Source organism: Sycon ciliatum, chromosome 7, assembly GCF_964019385.1.
Source record: "Sycon ciliatum chromosome 7, ocSycCili1.1, whole genome shotgun sequence".
NCBI lineage: Eukaryota > Metazoa > Porifera > Calcarea > Leucosolenida > Sycettidae > Sycon > Sycon ciliatum.
In genome coordinates, this window is record NC_088649.1 from 21,054,893 (window position 1) to 21,078,098 (window position 23,206).

A 23,206-nucleotide genomic window follows, 5' to 3' on the forward strand; every position below is an offset into this window, starting at 1 on the left:
TATTCGAGAACGGGTCGGATGTAGGTTGTGTAACAATAGGCTGGAAGCGTTCATTGTGCCACGTGTCTTGTGGAGTTGGTGTAGTAGTTTTTTGGCTTTGTTGGTGGTTTCTATGATGTGTTGGGTCCATCGCAAATCGTCTTGGAGTGTAACACCAAGGTGCCTATGTTGGTGGACCTGCTGCAGCCGAGTCGAGTGGAGCGTGATGTGGATGGTGTGTTGGGGTTGGAAGGAAAGGACGACGGTTTTCATGGTGTTGACGAGGAGATGCCAATCCTTCAACCATCGTCCTGCTGCGTCCACGGCACGTTGGAGGACTGCAGCTGACAAATCCCTCGTGTAATGCGTCGCGTTGAGTGCCGTGTCATCGGCGAACTGGCTGCATTTAGTGTGAGAGTTTGTACATGCTGGGGGGAGGTCGATCGTGTACACCAGGAAAAGAAGAGGCCCCAGGACAGAGCCCTGGGGTACTCCAGCTGGAATGGATTTCCATGATGACAAAGCGGAGCCAACCTTGACGCGTTGTCGGCGGCGAGTCAGGTAGCTTGTGAGCCAGGTAAGGGCAATGCCACGGACACCAAGGTGCTCGAGTTTGGCCAGGAGGCCAGCATGCCAGACTCGGTCAAAAGCCTTTGATAAGTCAAAGAAGCATGCTGACACTGCCTGACCGGAATCTCGGCTGGCGGAAATCTCATGCACTAGGCGGGAGAGCTGTAGTTGAGTACTATCCTTAGATCGAAATCCAGATTGGTCCGCCGGTAGGTGGGGCTCAATGTGGATGTAGAGGCGTTGGTGAACAATCCTCTCCTGAACCTTGCTGACAACGCTTAGGAGCGAGATTGGCCTATAATTGGTTACCTCTGCACGAGAGGCTTTCTTGTGTAGAGGACTGATAGTGGCGTCGCGCCAGTCCTGTGGCTACTCGCCTCGCGAGAAGGACTTGTTGGAAAGTGTTGCGAGGGAGCACGATATTTCGTCTGCAGTGATCTTGAGCAATTTCGTCGGGATGCCATCGTACCCAGCCGACTTCCGGAAATCAAGAGCGGAAAGGACTTTTCTGACCTCCTCCTGGGTGGTGATGATTTCCTTCAGTTCGCTTCCGATGATGCGCGACACGCCAATCTCTGGCACGGCTTCAGTTGGTCCGGAGACGGACTTCTGGCTTTCCGAAATGAAAAAAATTGTTAAACGCTTCCGCCTTTTCTCCATCTGATCTAGCCACTGTTTCGTTCGCTGTAATAGGTGGAAGCTCCTTTTTCGGGGACGACCGCAGTGATTTCATTAACTTGTACAGGTTTCGCTGCGGGACACCAGTTACGTCGCCTTGCGCGGTAGTGGATACGAAGGCGGATTTAGCTTCTCTCAGTAGTGTTGTGGTCCTATTGCGTTGAGTAACGAATGTGAGCCAGTTCTCGGCGCTGCGAGTTCTGAGATACTGACGGTAGAGCTGATGCTTGAGTTTAATGCTGCAAAGAAGCGGTTGAGTCATCCATGGTCGCCGACCTGGGCATGTCTGGTGTGTACGTCGTGGTGCGAAGTTAGTACAGTACAAGTGTGCTGTGTTGATAAGCGAGTCATGCCAATGCGACCAGAGGTCTGTCATTGATAACTGCGGGATTTCCTCAGCTGGTGGCAAAAGCTGCATTGAGCTCAGGGCTTCTTTCAGTGCGACGACGCGATCAGGGTCCCAGTTCCAGCGCCAAGCTTCGACGTTTTGCTGGGGTGTTGGTGCTTGTGGTGGGCATGCAAGGGACACATTTCCTCCGACGAGTACATGATCTGACGCTCCGACAGGGGGATACGATGTGACAGATAGGTCTTCTTCTGGTACGTTGGAGATGACAACGTCGAGGCAGGACTTCAAGTTCCCTCTGGAAATACAGGTCGGAAAAGACACGTGCTGGTTTAATCCTGCAGTGTCTGGTAGGTAGCTCAGCAGGTCGCCAGCTCTATCAGTGATATCAGTGGAAAGCCATGAGGTGTGCTTTGCGTTCATATCTCCTACCAATAGAAACGGAGAGTTCATGTTGCAGAGACCTAGACAGGGCTCCAGTTGTTGGCAGAATGTGTACAGATCTGTGTTTGGAGGACGGTAGGAGCATCCGACTGTAAGTGATGCATTCGGTAGGTCAAGTTCGAGCCAGAGTGATTCGAAGTTGCTCATCGTGATGTTTGTTTTGTGTTTGTGTGGGATGGATGAGTGAACATACACGGCGACTCCTCCGCCTCTACAGTGCTGCCGATCATGCCTATAAAGGAAGTAGTTGGGGAGTTCGTATAGAGAGTCTGGCTCTAGGGGGTTTGCCCAAGTTTCACATATGGCGATAAGACTGGGTCTCTTTTCTATGGCTACCTGCGCAATCTCGTCCATTTTGTTGAACAGGCTGCGAGCGTTGAAGCTCAGGAAATTGAACTTGCTTGTCCCGCAGAAAGAGCGATCGTATGAAATATGATCTGATTGCATAGCATTGTGGGGGAGAAAAGATTGTGCGTGAGGATTAACCCTTTATGTACTGAAAAATTGTACACAGACTGAATTTGATCTAGACTCACCTCAAATTCTATAATTATCCGGGTCATAACTTTAGTCTCCTTTTGACGATTTTTTCAATCCTGGGCTTCCTGGAAAGCTCGTCGCAAGAGGAACACATTGAGCCCACGCTTGCCACCACGAAGGTCAAAACGCCAGCGCTACAGCCCAGCGTCTTAGCTGCAACGCCAATATTCCGACAGAAGTCGTCTTGCATCAGCCATTTACAGAATGGCTCAGACCACGCAGTGGTCGCCAGCTATTCTGGATTATATGAAGAATGTGATGTCGAACATATCAACGTGTTTGGCCTAATTCTCTAACTTGACAGCTAGTTTGTAGTGTATTTTACATGTTTTATGTGAATTTTGTGTTTTATTTTGTGCGCATGCCCTTTGGCATCTTGGAAAGCGCACATTTTTTTGTTGTCGAAACTGTCCGTTCCACACTTGCTCTTCGGCCTTTTTTCTAGCTCGCCTTGAGGGACGGCTGCGTTTTTGTACGTCTTGTACCTTTTCAGTTTTGAAACATTTCTTAGTCTTTGTACTTCTTCTAGTTATGGATACTGGTATGGAGACGTCGTCTACACCGTCCAGCGAGATGGTTGGAATCCTGGAAAATATCCAAGCCAGCATGCAAAGCATTGCTGATCGTGTAACGAGAATCGAGGATAGTCAAAGACAAAATCCTTCAACTGTCTCATTCCTCGGCACGTCCACACCATACAAGGAGCAAAGCTCCAAGTCATGGCCGGATGATAGCAGTGTGATGGAGGAAATGGAGAAAGAGACGGAAGAGTTGGACTCCAAAGGGGTCAAACTTTTTCCTGTGTCTGATTCAACTATGGGTTTGTTGAAGTCGAGTTTTTGTTCCGCCTTGCCGAATCCGAGCAGGCGACAAATTCGTGACAAGTTTGGTGCCCCAAACTGTCCACACTCGGCTTGTCCTGGACTTGACAAAGTCATGAAGTCCAGGATGTCCAATGAGACAAAGTCTCGAGACAAACAATTGCTCTCCTTGCTCGTAACAACTAGCTGTTACTTCAGAAAAATTTCACAAACTGCCATGAGTCCGTTTACCATTTTGAACGTGTTTCTACGTCACTACATGCCCAGAATGATGGGGAAATCCCTCATTCAAATTTGCGCGAGCGGCTATTGAGCGTCATTTGCCGCGATTCGACTTTCGAGCTTCGTAACTCTGGAACCACACATCGGCGCGCTTCAGCGATTGTTTCAATGGACAGCCCAGGGGATCGAAAGTTGTACAGTCCGTACACAAAGGGTTAAGCATGAGTATTGAAAGAAATGAAAGGACTAGCAAAGTAGTATAGTGACTTACTACTGGCATTGCGAGTCGATTCCTGTTGGCTTGTTCTTTTTCTTCGATTCGATGGAGAGGCCGCTAGCACCGTGATGCACTTCCTGGGGGCTGCTTTCTCTTCTTGTGATTCCGTGATCTCATGCCATTATCCTCAGGTCTGTTGGGGGTAACACTCGGGCGCAAACGCTTGGAGTTGCCCAAGTTGACTTCGCCTTCGCATGAATCTAAATTGCAGTCTTGAGCCGGTGGTCGGTGTTGATGGTGGACATTTGTGGTCTGGTTTGATGCTACTGCTTGCCCCAGCGGTTCATGATCTGAGTTGTTTGGCGTAGCACCAAAGTCTTCTGGCTCGGAGGAGCTTGACTGATGGTCATCGTCTGATTCGCTATCAGATTCCTTGCCTTGTTGGTTACCTTGTCGGTTGGCAACTATGTCTGAAAGAAGTACCTCCGCTCGCTCAGACTCGGTGGAGAGAAGGCTGGTGTTGTTTTTGGTTTTATGTTCGGAGGATGAGTCTACAGCTCTGTTGTTGGCCGAAGTCTTGGTGGTTGATTTGCTTATTTGAGTCTTTTCCGGGCAGTCCTAGGCGATGTGCCCTGGCTTGTTGCATAGCCTGCATGTGGGTGTTTGTTCAGCATGGTACACGCGGAAATTGCTCTTCCCGTACCGTGATTTCACGTACGATGGTACGGTCTTGTTTGTGCCAAGTTTGAAGGTGATATTGTCCTAACTTCGATTTTCAGTGCATCAGCCATCGCGAACATCACCGCCATTATCACTCGGAGAGAAGACATCGCGCTCAGTAGAAGAGGTGTTCACGCTGCGTCCAAGAGTGAAAGATTGTGCTCTTTGACCCTCCATAGTCCCTCTGAGAGAGTGTCTGGGAGATAGGTAGCTTGGAGATGGCCGTAGAACGTGCTTTCCTGGACGCATTATTCAGCCATTTCTACTGTCTTCTTCAACTTGATTTATTTCGAAAAAAAATGTTCTTTTCCACGATTTCTGCACTGGACGCGTTTGGGATCGAAAATCTCTCCTGCGCAGACTGGCTGCGCAGTTCACGCGCTGAGATCCCTACTTAAGAGAGCATGTCTGAGAATACCAAAGTATGTGTGCAAGTGGATCTCTCTGATTTCGTTCAAAATGTGAAGGTAGGTTCCCTTTGGGGTGTGGATCGATTGTGCAAAGCCCTTGAAAAAGTTTCTGAAGGGAACCTTGAAATTTGCATACCCCTCAAAAATGGCCGAAATATCACATTATTTATGGGTCTAGAAACGAGTCACGCCACGCTATGAACAAAACTCCATCAAGGCAACATTGCCTCACCTTAGAAGAGCTCCTGGAGCAGTACCGCTTAGCCACGCCCGCATCCCAGAAGACGAGGTCCATCACCCTCTGACGCCACAATTGATCGTCTTGAAAATAGCCAATTTACAAGCGCTGGCAAAATAGCCAGCTACGTCCTCAATTGGCCAGAACTATACACCGGCAGATAGTAGAACACCTCTTCTAGCGCTGAGGACATGTTCCCTTTCTTCCATTTGGGATTTTCTTGAAATAAACTTTTTTTGTATTTTCCACTCGACCATGCTGAAATCGGGCCAAAGTCATACCTGCGCAGGAAAGCTCGCCCCTCCGCGACGTCTCCTCAGAAAGTTCTACTCCAACACTACTCCGAAGGCTGCAGAACAAAGTGTGAGTAGACGGTGAACCTCTTTCAGTAGTCTATATATGGTGTTATGGCAAATCACTGCCGCTAGCCTTTGGGTGTCATTACGTTCATGGTAATTCCAATGCATGCCCGCATCAACGTGCCCTTCTTTGGTGTCAGTTATGCTGTGTGCACGCATAGAGGTGATACATTTATTGTTCCTGTGTGGACCAGTCTAATCATAATTATTCCTGGCTGTTCTTTTGTGCTATTCATGCTATTCATGATGCATGTAGTAGTAGTAGTGCATCGTGTTGTGTTGTTATGCATGTCTCATGTGCCGTTTCCCGCGCGCGCGTGAAACGGACTTCGCGGCTTGTAGTTTCTGTGCCTAATTAGTTGAGTCGGCGTCTTGTTGTTTGGACTGGAGACTACACCGAGTTGTGTTTCTTTTCGTTGTTTTCAGTCAGTTACAGCTTGCAGTTATTCCTCTCGTGTAGTTCAGTTGCTTTGCTAGTGTCTCATCCTGAAGTAAAGTATATTCGTTATTATCTCTGTGAGTCAGATCCCTCTCTCGTCTAATGGTAGCAGAGGATGGTTATCTTCACCTAGTCGGAAGTCCATCGGAGCGAGATGTCTGAACACAGCGACGATATCAGTCACGAGCGGAACAGGGTCACGGTAGGCGATGATGTTGGGCCTGGCGATTATGTTGAGCCTGGCAATTATGTTGAGCCTGGTAATACGGACGGCCAGGAAGAACAAGTCAACGATGCTGTGACCTCGGCATCTGCAGACATGAGAGTGGCAAAAATTCAAATGAAACGGCGCTTGACGTCGCGGCGACGAGGCTTGATTTTGCAGATCCGTGACGAGAAGTTGAGTTTGGATGCCGTGAGAGACGAATTCGAGGCAGTGCAATGGTTCGCCAACGAGGTGAATCAGGTGTTGGAGTCACTGGTGACGTGTTTTCAAGCCGAGAAAAAGGCAAAGCAGTCGACGCAGCAATAACGGAGCTGGAGGAAGTGGCAGAAGCAATGGCGCACCTGGAGCAGCAGGTGGAGATGTACGAGGAGCAACAACATATTCGTGCGCGTCATTCCGCAGGGTTCAGTCAGTACCACCCTGTTATGCCATCAAGCTTCAACGCTGCTCACGACCCATTAGGTGGGGTGTCAGGAACTGCTCAGTCTGCGAGTTCTGCACAGTCCGCTAGACCGTCTTCCGCGCCTGGTGGCGTCAGTGCGGACTTCACTCCTGTCACAAGCAACACGGACACATCTGCAGCAAGCAACACATTCAGCACCAACAGGCCTGTCAGTGCCAGTGTCTCAAGTAAAAGCGCAATCACCTCACTTTCTTCGTCTGTAGGTGCACCCACAAGCTCCAGCTCTACTCCACCAGCCAGTGTGAGTGCAGGGAGCAGTCACCACTCCAGTTCTAGTACCAGTAGTAGCCATAGCATCAGTTCCCGCACAAGTAGCAGTGCGCCAGCAGCAGCAGCAGGCCCCACAGTGCCACTGAGTCAGGCCAGCAACACCAGCGCACCTGTAGCTGTACAAGCAACCAATAGCAATGTACTGCCCAGGCAATCAGCCCCTGTTCACTCCAGCAGGGTACACACAGCAGTCATGAGTGGAAGTAGCCAGAGACCAGCCCATACATTACACCAGTCTGTGGCCGCCGTCCCATTTGTACCTAGAGCCAGTTTCAGGCCTACACAGAGTGTGGCACATGGCCATGGCGGCAGCTACAATGGTCTACCAGTACCAACCCCATTGAGACCATCTAGTTTTGCTGCACCACCAGCTGGAGCCACAGACGTCTTCAGCAAAATGAGAAGCATTTCAATACCCGTGTTTGATGGTGATAAGCGTGCCTATGAGTTATGGAAGGCCGCGTTCCTGGCGTGCGTGGACAGTGCGCCAATCAGCCCAACCCTGAAGCTGTTGCAGCTACGACAGTATGTAGCGGGAGAAGCGCTAAGATGCATCGAGCGGCTAGGGTACGCCCCGGACTCATACCACAAGGCAATGGAACGCCTGGAACGGAAATTCGGAGGTACGCGGCGCCAAGTGATGGTGTACTTAGATGAACTGGAACGATTCAAGCCATTGCACGGAGATCGAGTCAACGCACAAGATCTGGAACAGTTCTCAGATTTGTTGGAAGTAGCCGTGACCAACTTGAAAGCAGCGGGTCGCCAATCGGAGCTAGAGGTGGGCACTCTGTACGCGCGAATCCAGCAGAAGCTGCCAAAAGACCTGCTGACAAGATACCATAGGTGGCTCTATGAGCATCAGCGCCCAGAAGGGGTGGAGGCGTTGCTCGAGTGGGTCAATCTCGAGGCCGACTTTCACATTACCGCCAATGAAGCCATCGCAGGCCTAGCACCTGGTCGCCATAGACATGGCCGAGAGCGCCCAGCAGCCCGAGGCCACTCATTCCATGCAGCAGAGTCACCCAATCCGACACCGGCAGAGTGTCCAGTATGCTCCCAGGACCATCAAGTGTGGACATGCAAAGAGTTCAAGGAAATGGATGTGGACAAGCGTTGGAAAGTGGCGAAAACACATCGGCTCTGCTATCGCTGTCTGGGCAAGGGCCACCGAGGTGCTAACTGCCAGCGGAAGAGAAAGTGTGGCGTAGACAAGTGCAGCGATACCCACAACTATCTGCTTCACAGGGCAGTAGCCATTGACACGTCTAGAGCCAGAAATGGCACGGAAAGGGTCGTACCAGTGAGACAGCCAGAACCACAACCACTGCTAACATCGGAGCAGGCGTCAGACCATTGTCACTGAGAACCTTGCCGGTCGTTTTACGAAACGGTGACCGCAACCTCAGGGTGAATGCGCTGTTGGATGATGGGAGCACCCAAAGTTATGTGAACACAGAGGTAGCGGACCAGCTCAACTTGCAGGGACCCATGAAACAGGTTTCGATCAGCACCCTCAACGGAGCAGTGGAGTCTTTCGAGTCAATGCCAGTGGATCTGCTGGTAGAGAGTGTAGATGGCAAGTACATCAGTCCGTTCTCAGCCATCACAACTAGTCACGTCACAGGCACACTGAAACCGTACGATTGGACCGTCGAGTCAAGTCAGTACCATCATCTGCTGGACATACCCTTCGAACAGCCAGCAACTCGCCAGATTGATATGCTGATTGGCTTGGATCATGCCGAGCTTCACTACTCTCTGGAGGAGGTGAGGGGTGATCAGGGAGAACCGGTGGCGAGGAGAACCGCGCTAGGTTGGACCTGTGTTGGACCTGTGAGTGGAAGCTCAGATCATCACCGCACTCACTTCAGCAGAGTCGATGACGGTAATCTGGAGATGCTGGTCCGGCGTATGTGGGAGGTGGAAGAGCCTCGCCGACAGAGCCCGCTTGCAGCAAATGACCGACAAACTCTTGCAGATGCAGAGGCAGCAACAAAGTACTGCAACGGCAGGTACACCGTCAAGCTGCCTTGGAAGAGAAGCCCGCCAGAGGAGAACGTTAGCTACGAGATGGCACTGAAGAGACTGCGCTCGACAGAGAAACGCCTCCACAAGGAACCAGAAGTAGCAAAGGAGTACTGCCGTGTACTGCAGCATCATGTGAACGCTGGATACGTGACTGCAGTAAAGCTCGAGTCAACAGGTGGTTGGTACCTCCCGCACTTTCCAGTCACCAGACCAGATGCAACAACAACTAAAGTGAGGGTGGTCTTTGACGCATCAGCCAAATGCAAAGGAGCAAGCCTGAACGACTACCTCCACCCAGGACCGAAGCTGCAGAGAGAGCTACCGCACATATTGCTGCGATTCAGGGCAAAGCCAGTTGCTATCGTGGCCGATGTAGCAGAGATGTACCTCCAGATCGAGCTGTCTGAAGATGATCAGAAATTTCATCGTTTTCTGTGGCGGGACTTGGATGCGTCAAAGGAGCCAGTCGCCTACCAGTACCAACGGGTGGTGTTTGGCGTGAATTCGTCCCCATTCCTAGCGCAAATGGTGTCTCAGAAACATGCTGAGCAGCTAAAAGAAGATTTCCCACGTGCTGCAGAAGCGGTGTTGAAGTCGACTTATATGGACGACACTATGGATTCCACCGACGATGACAAGGATGCCATCAAACTGTACCAGGACCTGAGTGAGCTGTGGCACCGTGCCGGAATGCATCCTCGCAAGTGGATTTCGAACAGCACCGAGCTACTCCAACTGATCCCACCGGAAGATCGTGCCAAGCAGGTGAATATTCAGGATAGTATTCTGCCGTCAACCAAAGCGCTTGGTGTGCAGTGGGATGCAGAGACGGATGTCTTTACGTTCAGGTGTCGAGCACCAAGTTACTCAGTCCTGACCAAGCGGACCTTTCTGAAGATTCTGGCGACTCTGTTCGACCCGCTGGGGTTCGTCTTGCCCTTCGTGATGAGTGGCCGCATCCTGTTCCAGGAAATGTGGGTCGATGGTATTCAGTGGGATGAGCCACTGCAAGATGATCTACATGCCCGAGCAGTGCAATGGTGTGATGAATTCGAGAAGCTAGAAGCCGTGGCTGTGCCCCGTTGTTTGAGACTGTCAAACACAGAAGCGATCACTGCCACGGAACTGCACGTCTTCAGCGACGCATCGCAAGACGCATATGGAGCAGTCGCCTACCTCCGTCACAGCTACGAATCCGGGGCTGTGACCTGTCGCCCGGTGGCAAGTAAAGGCAAGGTAGCTCCGATAAAAAGCACCAGCATCCCGCGTTTGGAGCTGACTGCGGCGGTAGTTGCAGTAGATTTGGCTGTGTCAGTGGGTGAAGTGCTGGCTATACCCGAGAGCAGTTGGCATTGGTGGACGGATAGCATGAACGTCTTGTGGTGAGTGCGCAATCGAAGTCGCCAGTTCAAGCCATTCATTGCCAACAGAGTGGCAGAGATTCAAGCCTCAAGTCAGCCAGGTCAGTGGCACTACGTCCCGACAGAGTGCAATCCTGCAGATGTGGTTTCCCGTGGGTCCAGTGCCGCCAAGCTTGTACAGGAGGCCCAATGGTGGAATGGACCGCAGTATCTTCTCCTTGACAAGTCCCAGTGGCCGCCACCACCCAGCAAACTCACTTGTCCTGTCGTGCCCGAGGTGAGGTCCGCATGCAAGGAAGCCACAATGAGCACAGTTGAAGGAGTGTCACTCTTCACGTTTGTGAGCAAAGATTGGAAGCTGGAACCCAGGAACTTCTCATCGTGGAGAGTCGCCGTACGTCGTCTAGCCTTGGTGCTTCACTTTGTCAGCAACTGCCGCACCCCGGTTGATGAGAGGCAAGTCGGCAGCTTGAGCCCTGAGGAAGTGACAGACGCGGAGCTTTCCTTCACCAGAACAGCTCAACAAGAGAGCTTCCCAGAGTATGCTCTCCTGAGAAAGGGGAAGGCAATCCCAACGACCAGCAAACTGGCTAGTCTTTGTCCTCGGCTAGATGAAGATGGAGTCATGCGAGTGGAAGGACGGACCCAGAATGCAGAATTCCTACCCGAAGCAACTAAGCATCCAATCGTTCTACCACGTCACAACTGGGTTACATACCTGATTGTCAAGGACCAACATGAGGCTGCGAACCATGCTGCTGGAGTCAACCACACGTGGTCCCTGCTGAGGCAACGCTTCTGGATCATTGCGGGACGAGAAGCAGTTCGTGAGTGCGAGCAGAGGTGTACTGAATGCAGAAAGAGGAAAGCCAAACCTGTCACTCCAATCATGGCCCCTCTGCCGAAGATACGGTTAGAGTCACCGCGTCGTGCCTTCGGCCGGGTTGCTGTGGACTACGCCGGGCCATTTACGACAGTTCAGGGTCGAGGACAGAGGCGGGCAAAGAGATACCTCTGCCTCTTCACTTGTCTCACGTGCCGTGCTGTGCATTTGGAGTTGTCCTATTCCCTGGACACCAGTAGCTTCTTGAATGCCTTCGAGAGAATGAGCAACCGCCGAGGCGTGCCAGAAGAGGTCCTGTCGGACAATGGGACGAACTTTGTAGGAGGACAACGCGAGCTGAAAGAGCTAGAGCAAGAACAGGCGGCGCTCCAGTTGAAGTACCCACGTGTACGGTGGCACTTCATTCCTCCAGGTGCCCCGCATTTCGGCGGCGTTCACGAGACCATGGTCAAAGCCGCCAAGAAGGCCATTCATGCAGTTCTGAGTGATGCCAGCATCACCGATGAGGAGCTTCAGACCGCTTTCTGTAGTGCCGAGTCTCTCCTCAACTCAAGACCGCTAACAATCCCTTCTGTGGATGCCAGAGACGACTTGCCCTTGACTCCGAACCACTTCTTGGTTGGACGTGTGGAGCAGTTCTCCATCGGCACCAGCAGTGACGATTACCGCCTACAACAAAGATGGAGGAGAGTGCAAGAACTTGTCACACACTTCTGGCACCGTTGGATGAAAGAGTGGGTCCCCGGACTGAATCGCCGTGCTAAGTGGTCAGCCGAGGAAAGGAACATAGCAGTTGGAGATATCGTCCTGGTGATCACGGCAGATACGCCACGGGGTAAATGGCCCCTTGGAAGAGTGACGGAAGTGATGCCAGGTCAAGACGGCACCGTGCGTGTGGCAAGAGTGCTAGTTGGCGGGAAGACAGTGACCAGGCCTGTGGTGCGACTGTGCCCAGTTGTCACGGTGGGCGTCGCTGGACCTGATGATAGTGAGGACTGATTCTGAATCGCCCTAGCATGCTTACCGGCTGGATGTGTCTCTCTTGTGCATCAGTCGTCCGTTTTTGCAGCCATTTATGTTTCTGTACAGCTAGCTCATAGCTCGTTACGTTTCGTTTTCTTTTCTGATAGTTCATTTTAGTTGTATCAACGTTGATACTTACCGGTAGTTGTATCAAGGAGGGTGGAATGAGTAGACGGTGAACCACTTTCAGTAGTCTATGTATGGTGTTATGGCAAATCACTGCCGCTAGCCTTTGGGTGTCATTACGTTCATGGTAATTCCAATGCATGCCCGCATCAACGTGCCCTTCTTTGGTGTCAGTTATGCTGTGTGCACGCATAGAGGTGATACATTTATTGTTCCTGTGTGGACCAGTCTAATCATAATTATTCCTGGCTGTTCTTTTGTGCTATTCATGCTATTCATGATGCATGTAGTAGTAGTAGTGCATCGTGTTGTGTTGTTATGCATGTCTCATGTGCCGTTTCCCGCGCGCGCGTGAAACGGACTTCGCGGCTTGTAGTTTCTGTGCATAATTAGTTGAGTCGGCGTCTTGTTGTTTGGACTGGAGACTACACCGAGTTGTGTTTCTTTTCGTTGTTTTCAGTCAGTTACAGCTTGCAGTTATTCCTCTCGTGTAGTTCAGTTGCTTTGCTAGTGTCTCATCCTGAAGTGAAGATTATTCGTTATTATCTCTGTGAGTCAGATCCCTCTCTCGTCTAAAGTGTATTGTTGACTCTGACAAGGATTAGCAGCGGTGATCACTTGCCACTCCAAACGACAAGCTTCTCCTTGCGCCACCAATAATTTTTTCTGCGACTGATGATGCAAAAGTGACTGAAGGCCTGAGCGCAGTTTTTGAATTTTATTGCAAGATGCACGGTGAGATCGCGTGCTTTGTGACGTAGGATGACACTTCCTGCATCACGATACACGGCTATCGATCGCGAATATGCCTGGACTGCTACTCGGAACAGACCATGATGGCAGAGGTAAGATGAGCTTCATTTCCTGCTTGAACTGCTGAGAACCCCCACAAGCTGTCCTAGGAGTGTTGCAATGGCAGCAAGCCGTTGAAATATGCCCCGTACAGCATGGGGAGTTATTCGTCTTTCACACTTATCTTCTGAAATCCCGAACATAGTCCAATAGTAAAAGTCCCTTGTTTTCATGTCGATGCTCAACAAAAGCGGCTAGCTCAGTCCCTTTGTGTTGACTGGCACGCGAGCAGCACTGGCTGCACGCACTTGTCGAGTGAACTGCATGAGAGATTTCTTAGGTCATCAAGAATGTGATTTCATCATCATTTCACTGGTCTTCGACCTACATGGTCAGGGGACGTCCCGGTTCTTAGGCCAACAACACGGTCAGCGTGTTCTTGAGCGCAGTAACAACACAAGTGTGATCACTTCCAGACTAACGGGCGTTCAAGGCGAGTAACAAGCGGACTTGACAAAGGTGACTCTGAAATCTCGTGAGCCGTGGGCCACGCGACTTGGCATTCTTGCGTCACAAGGCACGTGGTTTCACCGTGCATCTTGCAATAAGATTCAAAACTGCGCTCAGGCCTTCAGTCACTTTTGCATCAACAGTCGCACAAAATATTATTGAAGGCGCAAGGAGAAGCTAGACCCATAAATAATGTGATATTTCGGCCATTTTTGAGGGGTGTGCAAATTTCAAGGTTCCCTTCAGAAACCTTTTCAAGGGCTTTGCACAATCGATCCACACCCCCAAGGGAACCTACCTGCAAATTTTGAGCGAAATCAGAGAGATCCACTTGCACACATACTTTGGTATTCTCAGACATGCTTTCTTAAGCGCCAGGATAGAACTTACGAGATTTCCTGGCCTGTCAAGGAGCGTGCTTATGCCTAGTGCAACGTCGCACAGCGCTGCAACCTCTGCATAGTACCACATCCTTCCACCAGCCCGCAGAATCTCACGCAACAAGTGCAAGGATATTGTGTGGAAGTGTCGCCATGCTGCGAAGTTCCTGCTTGGCAAATACAAAGGTGTCACCTAAATCATTCTTGCTAGGCATGCTGAATCCATGTACGAAATTCCTCACTCTTGCTTACACAAATCGCTGCCTCCGTAACACTACTGCATATAATTGGATCTTGGCTGTTCATCCAGTATTAGTTGTCTAATGATTGCCTATGGGCATGAAGCTATTAGTTACCACGAATGATGCATGGTGCTGTGTGACGTGTGTAAGATAGCAATGCATGGTGCTCTGTGTGACGTGTGTAAGATAGCAATGCATGGTGCTCTGTGTGACGTGTGTAAGATAGCAATGCATGGTGCTCTGTGTGACGTGTGTAAGATAGCTCTATTCGAACCGTTCGGAACGAATATTGAGCACTCTACTGAGCCAAAGGACTCGCATTAGTAGAAGTCATAATGTTCAAATCAATCATAATAATGGTGACAGGCCAGACTCACAACTGGTATAATTCTTTAGTTGTTCGAAACAATCCCTCTGGTAGCTGAGTGAGCTGATTCCCATCCAAATCTCTAGAACACAGAAAGGTTCAGTGGTGTCGTTTTAGTACACAGAGCAGTGAAAGAAAGTGTTAAAAGGATTGGGAGAAAATAAAAATTTAGAAGGGTCCGTCGAGGATGTAAACTGTTTTTTTCTCTGCCTAAAAGGTTTTTGGGAATGGGTTTACTCCCACACTGGAGATCACGCTATTCCGTCGAATTGACTTGACACTTGACTGACGACTTACGGCTGCCATCCAGAGCACACGGCAAACCGGAAGAAAGCACCACTCCCCGGTCAATCCACAGTGTTTCAGGGAGTTCACTCCTCATCAACTGAGCTTTAGTAGGCTGACGAATATTGTGCCTCAAGAGTACCACTTCAATGGAGCTCTCCAGGCACAAACATCACCAGGGATACAGACTTACAGTGACAACACTGTCACCTCCAAACCAGCTAGTCGCAAGCATGCGCTGGGTACAAGATAAAAGGTATAAAAAAATTATCACCAAAGTCGCAACCACTATTTCGTAAAAGATGTTTAGGCAGTTCAATTCCCCGACTGATCCTTTGAAATTATTAGTAATACAGGTAGAATCCTGATAATTCGAACCCAAAAAAGCTATGGAAAATTTCTTATTATCCGGATATTCTTATTGTCATTATATATGTCTAAAATGCCGGCATTGACACACATACTTGCACTATGCACCTAAGAGGCAAGTTTAGTGGACACTAAACTGCCTGCGCATGGAAACGAAACTGATTTGCAGAAAATAAAGTGAACATCTAAATATTCTTTGCTAACTTAGAATTATCAGCACAAATCCCACCCATTTTCTATGTAAGTGGATTCGGTGGGGCTTCTAATTGACCGGACCTACCCAGTTCGAGGTTGGAATCATCAGAAATTGATATTTGGAAATCGTAGTGACAGAAACCGGTCGCGGGTGAAACTTCTTATTGAGCAGTATGTTCTAATTGCGCCATAATCTAAATTTCAGGATTCCACCTGTTTTAAATTATTATTATTTCCGGCAGTGGCAGTAGATTTTCCTTTAGACTTTTCCCTTTTCTATTCCCTCAACCAAAGAATATTTTCATTATCATTATCAGCCTGTTTGCCTGTTTGCGAGTGAATGAGGTGCTTATACGCATGGTAGTGCAGAATAGGTCACACAGAAAATATCAAAAAAGTCCTAAAAAGACACAAACGTGCGTGATGTACAAGGAAATATCGACATACTTGTCGTCAAAGTTTAACCCTTTACCGTTTTAGGTATTTGTACAGCAAAAACCGACCATCATTGTTCATGCCATAACTTTTTTTTATTTTTCACTTTTATTATGTGCAACATGGGATGATTCTGAAAGTAAAAACTCTCAGGAACCTGAAGCAATAACTTTCAGGTCCAAAAGATGAACCGAAATGACAATTTCCGGCACTTGAAATTTTGGCTCATTGCCGATCTGGCAAAATTCTGCTAGATGCCAAGTAATTGGGGTCTGTAGACCAGTATATATGCATATAGAACATGGCAAACACATTTACAAGTGCACTGTAAACAATGCAACACGGCCAGCCCAAAAGCATACCTCAACCAGCATGGAAATCGTAGAAGCAGTTGAGGCCTTCAATGTTCAAATTGCGGCCGCAGGTGGCCCACTTGACCTGGCACTTCCTCTCCACCTTCTCACGTAGGTAGCAGAGGAAGCAGTTCCTTCTGGCTCCAGGGGTAGGGATGGGAAGATGAGAGCCCACAGGCACCTCTGCAGGTTTGCCAGTGTTCCTGTACACTGGAACTGGTGCGTTCTCCTCGATGCCGCCCCGCCGCCGAATCAGGCGTACCGGAACTCTTCGTGTGTTGTGAAACCACAAGTTCTCGAGAGTCAAAGGCCTTCTCGCTTGTGACATTGTGTTCGTGTCAATGCAGTTGTATCCCAACTCCGCCGTACCGCTGATGATTACGACGTAGTATACGCTACAGGCGCTATGTGCGGTTTGCTGTGTGCGCTGTAGTTGTATGTTATATGTGTATGCTTTCTCATATACGCTGTCATTTTCATGCTATAACTACCTGGTGGTTTTAGTGTTAGTTATTCAGTTAGTTTCAGTTGTTCATTCATTGTTCATTGTTTAGTTAGTCGATGGAAGTGAAATATATTGTTGAGAATAAATAGTTGTCCTCGTGCCGTGTGGGGTCGTTCGTTCCTGATACTTTAGAGAACCAGAGGGTTCACAACATTTGGCGACCACGCCAGGATACGAAGCGAGCATGGCACAGGAACTATTGATCATTGAAGCCAGCTTTATCGCCAACGGAATTCGGTATGGATTTGAAGGCGATAGGTTGAGAGAATACGTGGAGAAGAGGCTCCGACAGAGCGAGATGTTTGAAGAGCGCAGTGCTAGACGGCAAGAGTGTGCGCTCCGCACAGAGTTTAACGAAAAGCTCAAGAAGATGGACGAGCGCATCGCCGTCAGTACATATTATGAGGAAGCAAAGCGAGATTTGCTTGCCTCGCCCAGAAGGACGCCGGACACGGCGTGTAAGACTTTGCTTACAGACAAGCAGCGGTCAGAAGAGTATTCGAAGCCAGTGGGAGGATCAGATCCAAGGCCCACTGGGTCGGTACAGTGCATGGCGACATCGGTCGGAGACGCTCAGAAGCAGCTGGAGTCTCGGCCGAACGAGTTGGAGGCGCAAGAGTTGGAGGCGCAAGAGTTGGAGGCGCAAGAGTTGGAGGCGCAAGAGTTGGAGGCGCAAGAGTTGGAGGCGCAAGAGTTGGAGGCGCAAGAGTTGGAGGCGCAAGAGTTGGAGGCGCAAGAGTTGGAGGCGCAAGACTTAGAGGCGCAAGACTTGGAAACGCAAGGCGTAGAAGCCGAGAAAATGAGAAGGGCGATACTACTGGTTAGCACGGAAGAAGTAAGCGGCGAGACTGTGTGGAACACAGAGATCCGATGTGTGTCCTCGGATTCCGCGCCCGCCCCGGGTCAAAGCAGTGTACCGGTGACCATGTCGTGTGTGACAGCCCACATCGTCGAGCTTTATGACATTATCGGTTGTGTGTTGTCTGGTCCAGCGTCTGCCCCATGTCGAAGTGGATCGGTGACAGTGTCGTGTGCGACAGTCCACAGCGGCAAGCTTCGCGATGTCGAGTTTTCTGAATTGGTGGGCATTAGTGATATTCTACCATGGCCACCACCGCAGCAGCAGATGACGCGTAGTAAGCCCCAAATCGTTTGACTTGTGAGTTGGTGTACGGCGGTGAGAAGCCCTTTGGTGGGGAGAATGTTGTGAAACGACAAGTTCTCGAGAGTGAAAGGCCTTCTCGCTTGTGACATTGTGTTCGTTTCAATGCAGCTGTATCCCAACTCCGCCGTACCGCTGATGTTTACGACGTGGCATACGCTACAGGCGCTATGTGCGGTTGGCTGTGTGCGCTGTAGTTGTATGTTGTATGTGTATGCTTTTCTCATATACGCTCTCATTTTCACGCTATAACTACCTGGTGGTTTTAGTGTTAGTTATTCAGTTAGTTTCAGTTGTTCATTCATTGTTCATTGTTTAGTTAGTCGATGGAAGTGAAATATATTGTTGAGAATAAATAGTTGTCCTCGTGCCGTGTGGGGTCGTTCGTTCCTGATACTTTAGAGAACCAGAGGGTTCACAACATTTGGCGACCACGCCAGGATACGAAGCGAGCATGGCACAGGAACTATTGATCATTGAAGCCAGCTTTATCGCCAACGGAATTCGGTATGGATTTGAAGGCGATAGTTTGAGGGAATACGTGGAGAAGAGGCTCCGACAGAGCGAGGAGTTTGAAGAGCGCAGTGCTAGACGGCAAGAGTGTGCGCTCCGCGCAGAGTTTAACGAAAAGCTCAAGAAGATGGCCGAGCGCATCGCCGTCAGTACATATTATGAGGAAGCAAAGCGAGATTTGCTTGCCTCGCCCAGAAGGACGCCGGACAAGGCGTGTAAGACTTTGCTTACAGACAAGCAGCGGTCAGAAGAATACTTGAAGCCAGTGGGAGGATCAGATCCAAGGCCCACTGCGTCGGTACAGAGCGTGGCAACATCGGTCGGAGACGCTCAGAAGCAGCTGGAGTCTCGGCCGAACGACGTAGAAGCGCAAGACGTAGAGGCGCAAGACGTAGAGGCGCAAGACGTTGAGGCGCAAGTCGTAGAGGCGCAAGACGTAGAGGCGCAGGACGTAGAGGCGCAAAAGTTAGTGGCGCAAGAGTTAGAGGCGCAAGAGTTAGAGGCGCAAGAGTTAGAGGCGCGAGACTTAGAGGCGCGAGACTTAGAGGCGCGAGACTTAGAGGCGCGAGACTTAGAGGCGCGAGACTTAGAAGCGCAAGGCGTAGAAGCCGAGAAAATGAGAAGGGCGATACTGGTTAGCACGGAAGAAGTAAGCGGCGAGACTGTGTGGAACACGGAAATCGGATGTGTGTCATCTGGTCCAGCGTCCGCCCCACGAGGCAGTGACCCAGTGACTGTGTCATGTGTGACATCCCACAGCGGCAGGCTTCGCGTGTTGCTGGACTCGGGTGCCAAGGCGTCATCTGTGGCTGCAGCATTGGTGTCCACAATCGATGCAGAGCACGTTGGTGTTAATGTTGAGGTGAAGCCGTCCGGTGCGGAATCAACCCAACAGCGGATGGACAAGTTCGCCATCACGATCTTGGGTAGCTCCGCAGTCATTCTGGTATGTGCTCTCGTGAAGCCAACGTTAGAGCTTCATCTGAAGTGCGCAAGCCCGCAGACCGTTGCTCAGTTGGCAGAAATGGTGAGCACTGGTAATATTCCACCTTGGCCACCCCCACAGCAGCGGATGACTCGTTCTGAGCGTGTAGTCAGAGCCCCGGTCGTTTTTTGACTCGTGAGTTGTAGTACGGCGGTGAGAAGCCCTTTGGTGGGGAGAATGTTGTGAAACCACAAGTTCTCGAGAGTGAAAGGCCTTCTCGCTTGTGACATTGTGTTCGTGTCAATGCAGTTGTATCCCGACTCCGCCGTACCGCTGATGATTACGACGTAGTATACGCTACAGGCGCTATGTGCGGTTTGCTGTGTGCGCTGTAGTTGTATGTTGTATGTGTATGCTTTTCTCATATACGCTGTCATTTTCATGCTATAACTACCTGGTGGTTTTAGTGTTAGTTATTCAGTTAGTTTCAGTTGTTCATTCATTGTTCATTGTTTAGTTAGTCGATGGAAGTGAAATATATTGTTGAGAATAAATAGTTGTCCTCGTGCCGTGTGGGGTCGTTCGTTCCTGATACTTTAGAGAACCAGAGGGTTCACAACATCGTGGTCATATGACGCTGGGCGCTGGATTTCCGGATGCGTCTTCCTGTACAGGTTGAACAGGATCATGCTGTTCTCTTCAGCGATTTCCACGAAGTCATTGAAAATGTGTAGCGTTGGTCAAGCGTTGGTCACGCTACAAGCTCAGCATTTCCGTATACGCCCAGCGTACTGTTCAATACGACGTTCGCTACAAGCTCAGCATTTGCGTATGCGCTCAGCGTACTGTTCAATACGATGTTTTTTCTACCGTACTACGGTCCCATGACAGTACGTTGCTGTTTGTGATTATTTTCCATAAATTGCGTTTATTTTATCTTTCACAATGAGTTCAGAGTTTTACTGCTAGAGGCAGTTTTGCCGTTCTAGAGAGAGAGGGAATTGTTAATAAAGTTAGTTTCGAGTTGTTAGGTTGTTTTGCCTCCAGGCCCGCTACATAATTGGTGGCAGCGGTGGTTAAAGTCAACTTTGTCAGATTCAACCCCACCTGTTTTTACATTGGTAGCAATGGTTCTACAGAATTGGCGGCAGCGGTAAAGTTTTGTTCTAATTGCATGTGTTCTGACGTCATGGCCGCTACACATTTGTGACAGCCGTCCATTTTAGTTTTAGTTTTCATCGACGTTTCGCTGAGGGCTCAAGTTTAGTGTATCTGAAGGAGCACCCGCCGTCACCCGCTGCTGCCCCAGCTCCGCTGCTCCGACCGCCTGCCACAACTAGCCAGTCATGATGGCAGCCAGCGTGTGTTTCTCTAGGGATTGGGCTCCATAACAGATAGCGCTAGCGTCTCATCAAAGGATGGAGCTCCATGTACATTGCCAGTGTAAGCTAATTCCAGATTTGGCATTTTCTTTCCTGTCTTCCTTCAGTCTTCCTGTTCTCTTCAGTCTCCCTTTACGCGAGCGTGTGAATTCAGTATAGTTTCGTAGGCGTCTGATCATGGTGAACCCCGGATTGTTTAATTAATCTGGGACGATGTTAATATTATAATAATAGTGCGCAGATTGAGTAATAATAGGGACGTTTAGCAATGCGAAAGTTCGAAAGAAAATTCGAGTCTGGGAATGAGTACAGAAAAAAAGCTCGAAAAAAAAGCTCGAAAACTTGGACGCGAAGTTGCAGTGATTTGCGAAAGTAAATTTCTCTTTTCTCCGTACGCATTTGACTACAGAGAGTAGTAATTTTACAGCCCCTGTTTGAGACTGAGCTCCATATACGGTACGGTACTACAAGATTCAAATAACTTCGAGAAAAAGTCATTTCGCATTGCTAAACCTCACAAGTTTTCTTTTTCGAACCAGATTTTCGCGAAATATCACCACCACAAAAAGTTCGAATTTTCGCACTGCTAAACGTCCTTAATAGTGTAATCAGTTCGGTTCTGAACTGCTGTTTTCCTGGCGGGTTGCGCCAGCGTTTTACAGGAAGTGTGGTGATGTTTCCCTTTTGAACCCGTGAGATAGTTTGACCCCCGGTGTGCTTCTATTCTTATGATTTGTTGTCAGTTCATTTCTTCTGTCTACTCTATAAACGTTATAATTTCCGATATTTGCCATACATATCCCAGTTGACGCCCTATGTTCTTTCGTCGAGGTTGTCCCGGCGCGACCATGCATACCGCCAAATGTTTCGACCACCAACCCGCTACTAATCACGAGGACGTGATGGTCTTTGATAGGGGGGGTAGTTTTGCTCACGCGTTGTCACGCTACAAGCTCAGCATTTGCGTATACGCTCATTGTACTGTTCAATACGACGTTCGCTACAAGCTCAGCATTTGCAGTTTGTATTACTGGTGAGAGTGGAGAGCTCTATGTAAGTGGTGCTCACCAGGCTCAACTTGGCCTAGTAAAGCTCAACTGATGAGGGGTGAATTCCTAGAAACAAGGTGTATTGAGCAGGGAGTGGTGCTGTCTCGCAGCTTAGCCGAGTGCAAGGCTTGAAGTACGTCTCTTGTGGTCTGGGTGGCAGTTGTGAGTCAGTCATTATACAATTAAAGTGAGAAAAACACGACCTGCAGTGTGCAGAGCAATACTTCAGAGCGATCCATTTTCTGATTTACGATTCATTGTTCCTATATTAACCCAGAACAATTTTGATTTTGGACGTATATCTAGTCTCCAATGTGGGCCGGACCCTCAATACTGAGCCCATTTAGTGTACATGTACTAGGAGTGAACTATTGCAAGAGTTGTGATGCAAAGCTGGTCTGAACTGCGTTCAGGGTCAGTAGGCCTCGTCCTGGATCATGAATACCGTTGTATTGTATTGCATTTAAACACACGACGAGGAGACAATAATTTGATAACCGCAATCAATAAAACTAGCTGAACCGACATTTGTGTAGATTCAGAACATCTATCTGAGGCTGGGTGTATCTCGATTTAAAATATTATTTAAACACACGGCGAGGAGACAATAATTTGATAACCGCAATCAATAAAACTAGCTGAACCGACATTTGTGTATTGTATTGCCTTTATTTTACATCGCAAGTCAAACTTGGGAAAAAGAAAGTGTGAAATACTGTTGACGCGCATTGGACATGCATGCAGCGTCGGAAATTCGGCGCGGAAAATCAATCACTATTCAAAGCAGAAATAACGTGCCAGGATCAGAGTACTATGTAGCTAGTGAGAGTCTGTGTACTAGTTTTGCAGTACTTCACACTTTCCTTTTCCCGCCTTATCACCTCAGCTATGACAGTTGGAAACACCCTATATAATACCAGTTTCAACTATATTTTTAATCATTCAACATCTACCTTCACTGATGAGCTATGTATTAGCGAAACAGCTGTCTGAAGGAGTTTATCAATATCGTCTACGGAAGTGTCCTCGCAATGGTGATGGTTGGGTGCAGGAGGGTCTAGTCGGCTAAAGAGCGCAGTGTAATGGTGGCGGTGACTCAACATTTTATACAATGGCTGAGAGCTCTGTCGCACCCTGTAATAATGCATGGAATGATCACCTTACCTAAAAAATAGTAATTCCAAGAATGGTGGAAAATCGGCCATTTTGCTGTCCTATTTTTATTTTTGGAGGTCTTGAATGCACGGTAACCCCCTTAAAATTATATATTTCTAGGTTCAATGAAGTATGAGGATCTAAAAAATAAAATAAGAAGGGCATGTCTATGAAGAAATTATGAAGGTGTGCACCCAATTGTACTTTGCGGACGGCCATTTCTGCTAAGTTCATTTTTGTACCAAAATTACTATTTTTCT

At 49.0% G+C, this 23,206-nt stretch overlaps 2 protein-coding genes across 2 annotated transcripts; both read left to right on the top strand.

The window, feature by feature from the left end:
- The first annotated feature begins 8,433 nt into the window (after nt 1-8,433).
- LOC135821698 (uncharacterized) lies at nt 8,434-10,359 on the top strand. Its single transcript, XM_065334694.1, has one exon. It carries the CDS (start codon nt 8,434-8,436, stop codon nt 10,357-10,359), a length of 1,926 nt encoding a protein of 641 aa, XP_065190766.1.
- A 279-nt stretch (nt 10,360-10,638) lies between these two features.
- LOC135821699 (uncharacterized) lies at nt 10,639-12,177 on the top strand. Its single transcript, XM_065334695.1, has one exon. The coding sequence runs from the start codon at nt 10,639-10,641 to the stop codon at nt 12,175-12,177; it is 1,539 nt and encodes a 512-aa protein (XP_065190767.1).
- Nucleotides 12,178-23,206: the final 11,029 nt, after the last annotated feature.

What these genes read in the sequence shown, in the direction of transcription:
- LOC135821699 (XM_065334695.1), top strand. Translation starts at nt 10,639, where the DNA reads ATGAGCACAGTTGAAGGAGTGTCACTCTTCACGTTTGTGAGCAAAGAT.
- LOC135821698 (XM_065334694.1), top strand. Translation starts at nt 8,434, where the DNA reads ATGAAACAGGTTTCGATCAGCACCCTCAACGGAGCAGTGGAGTCTTTC.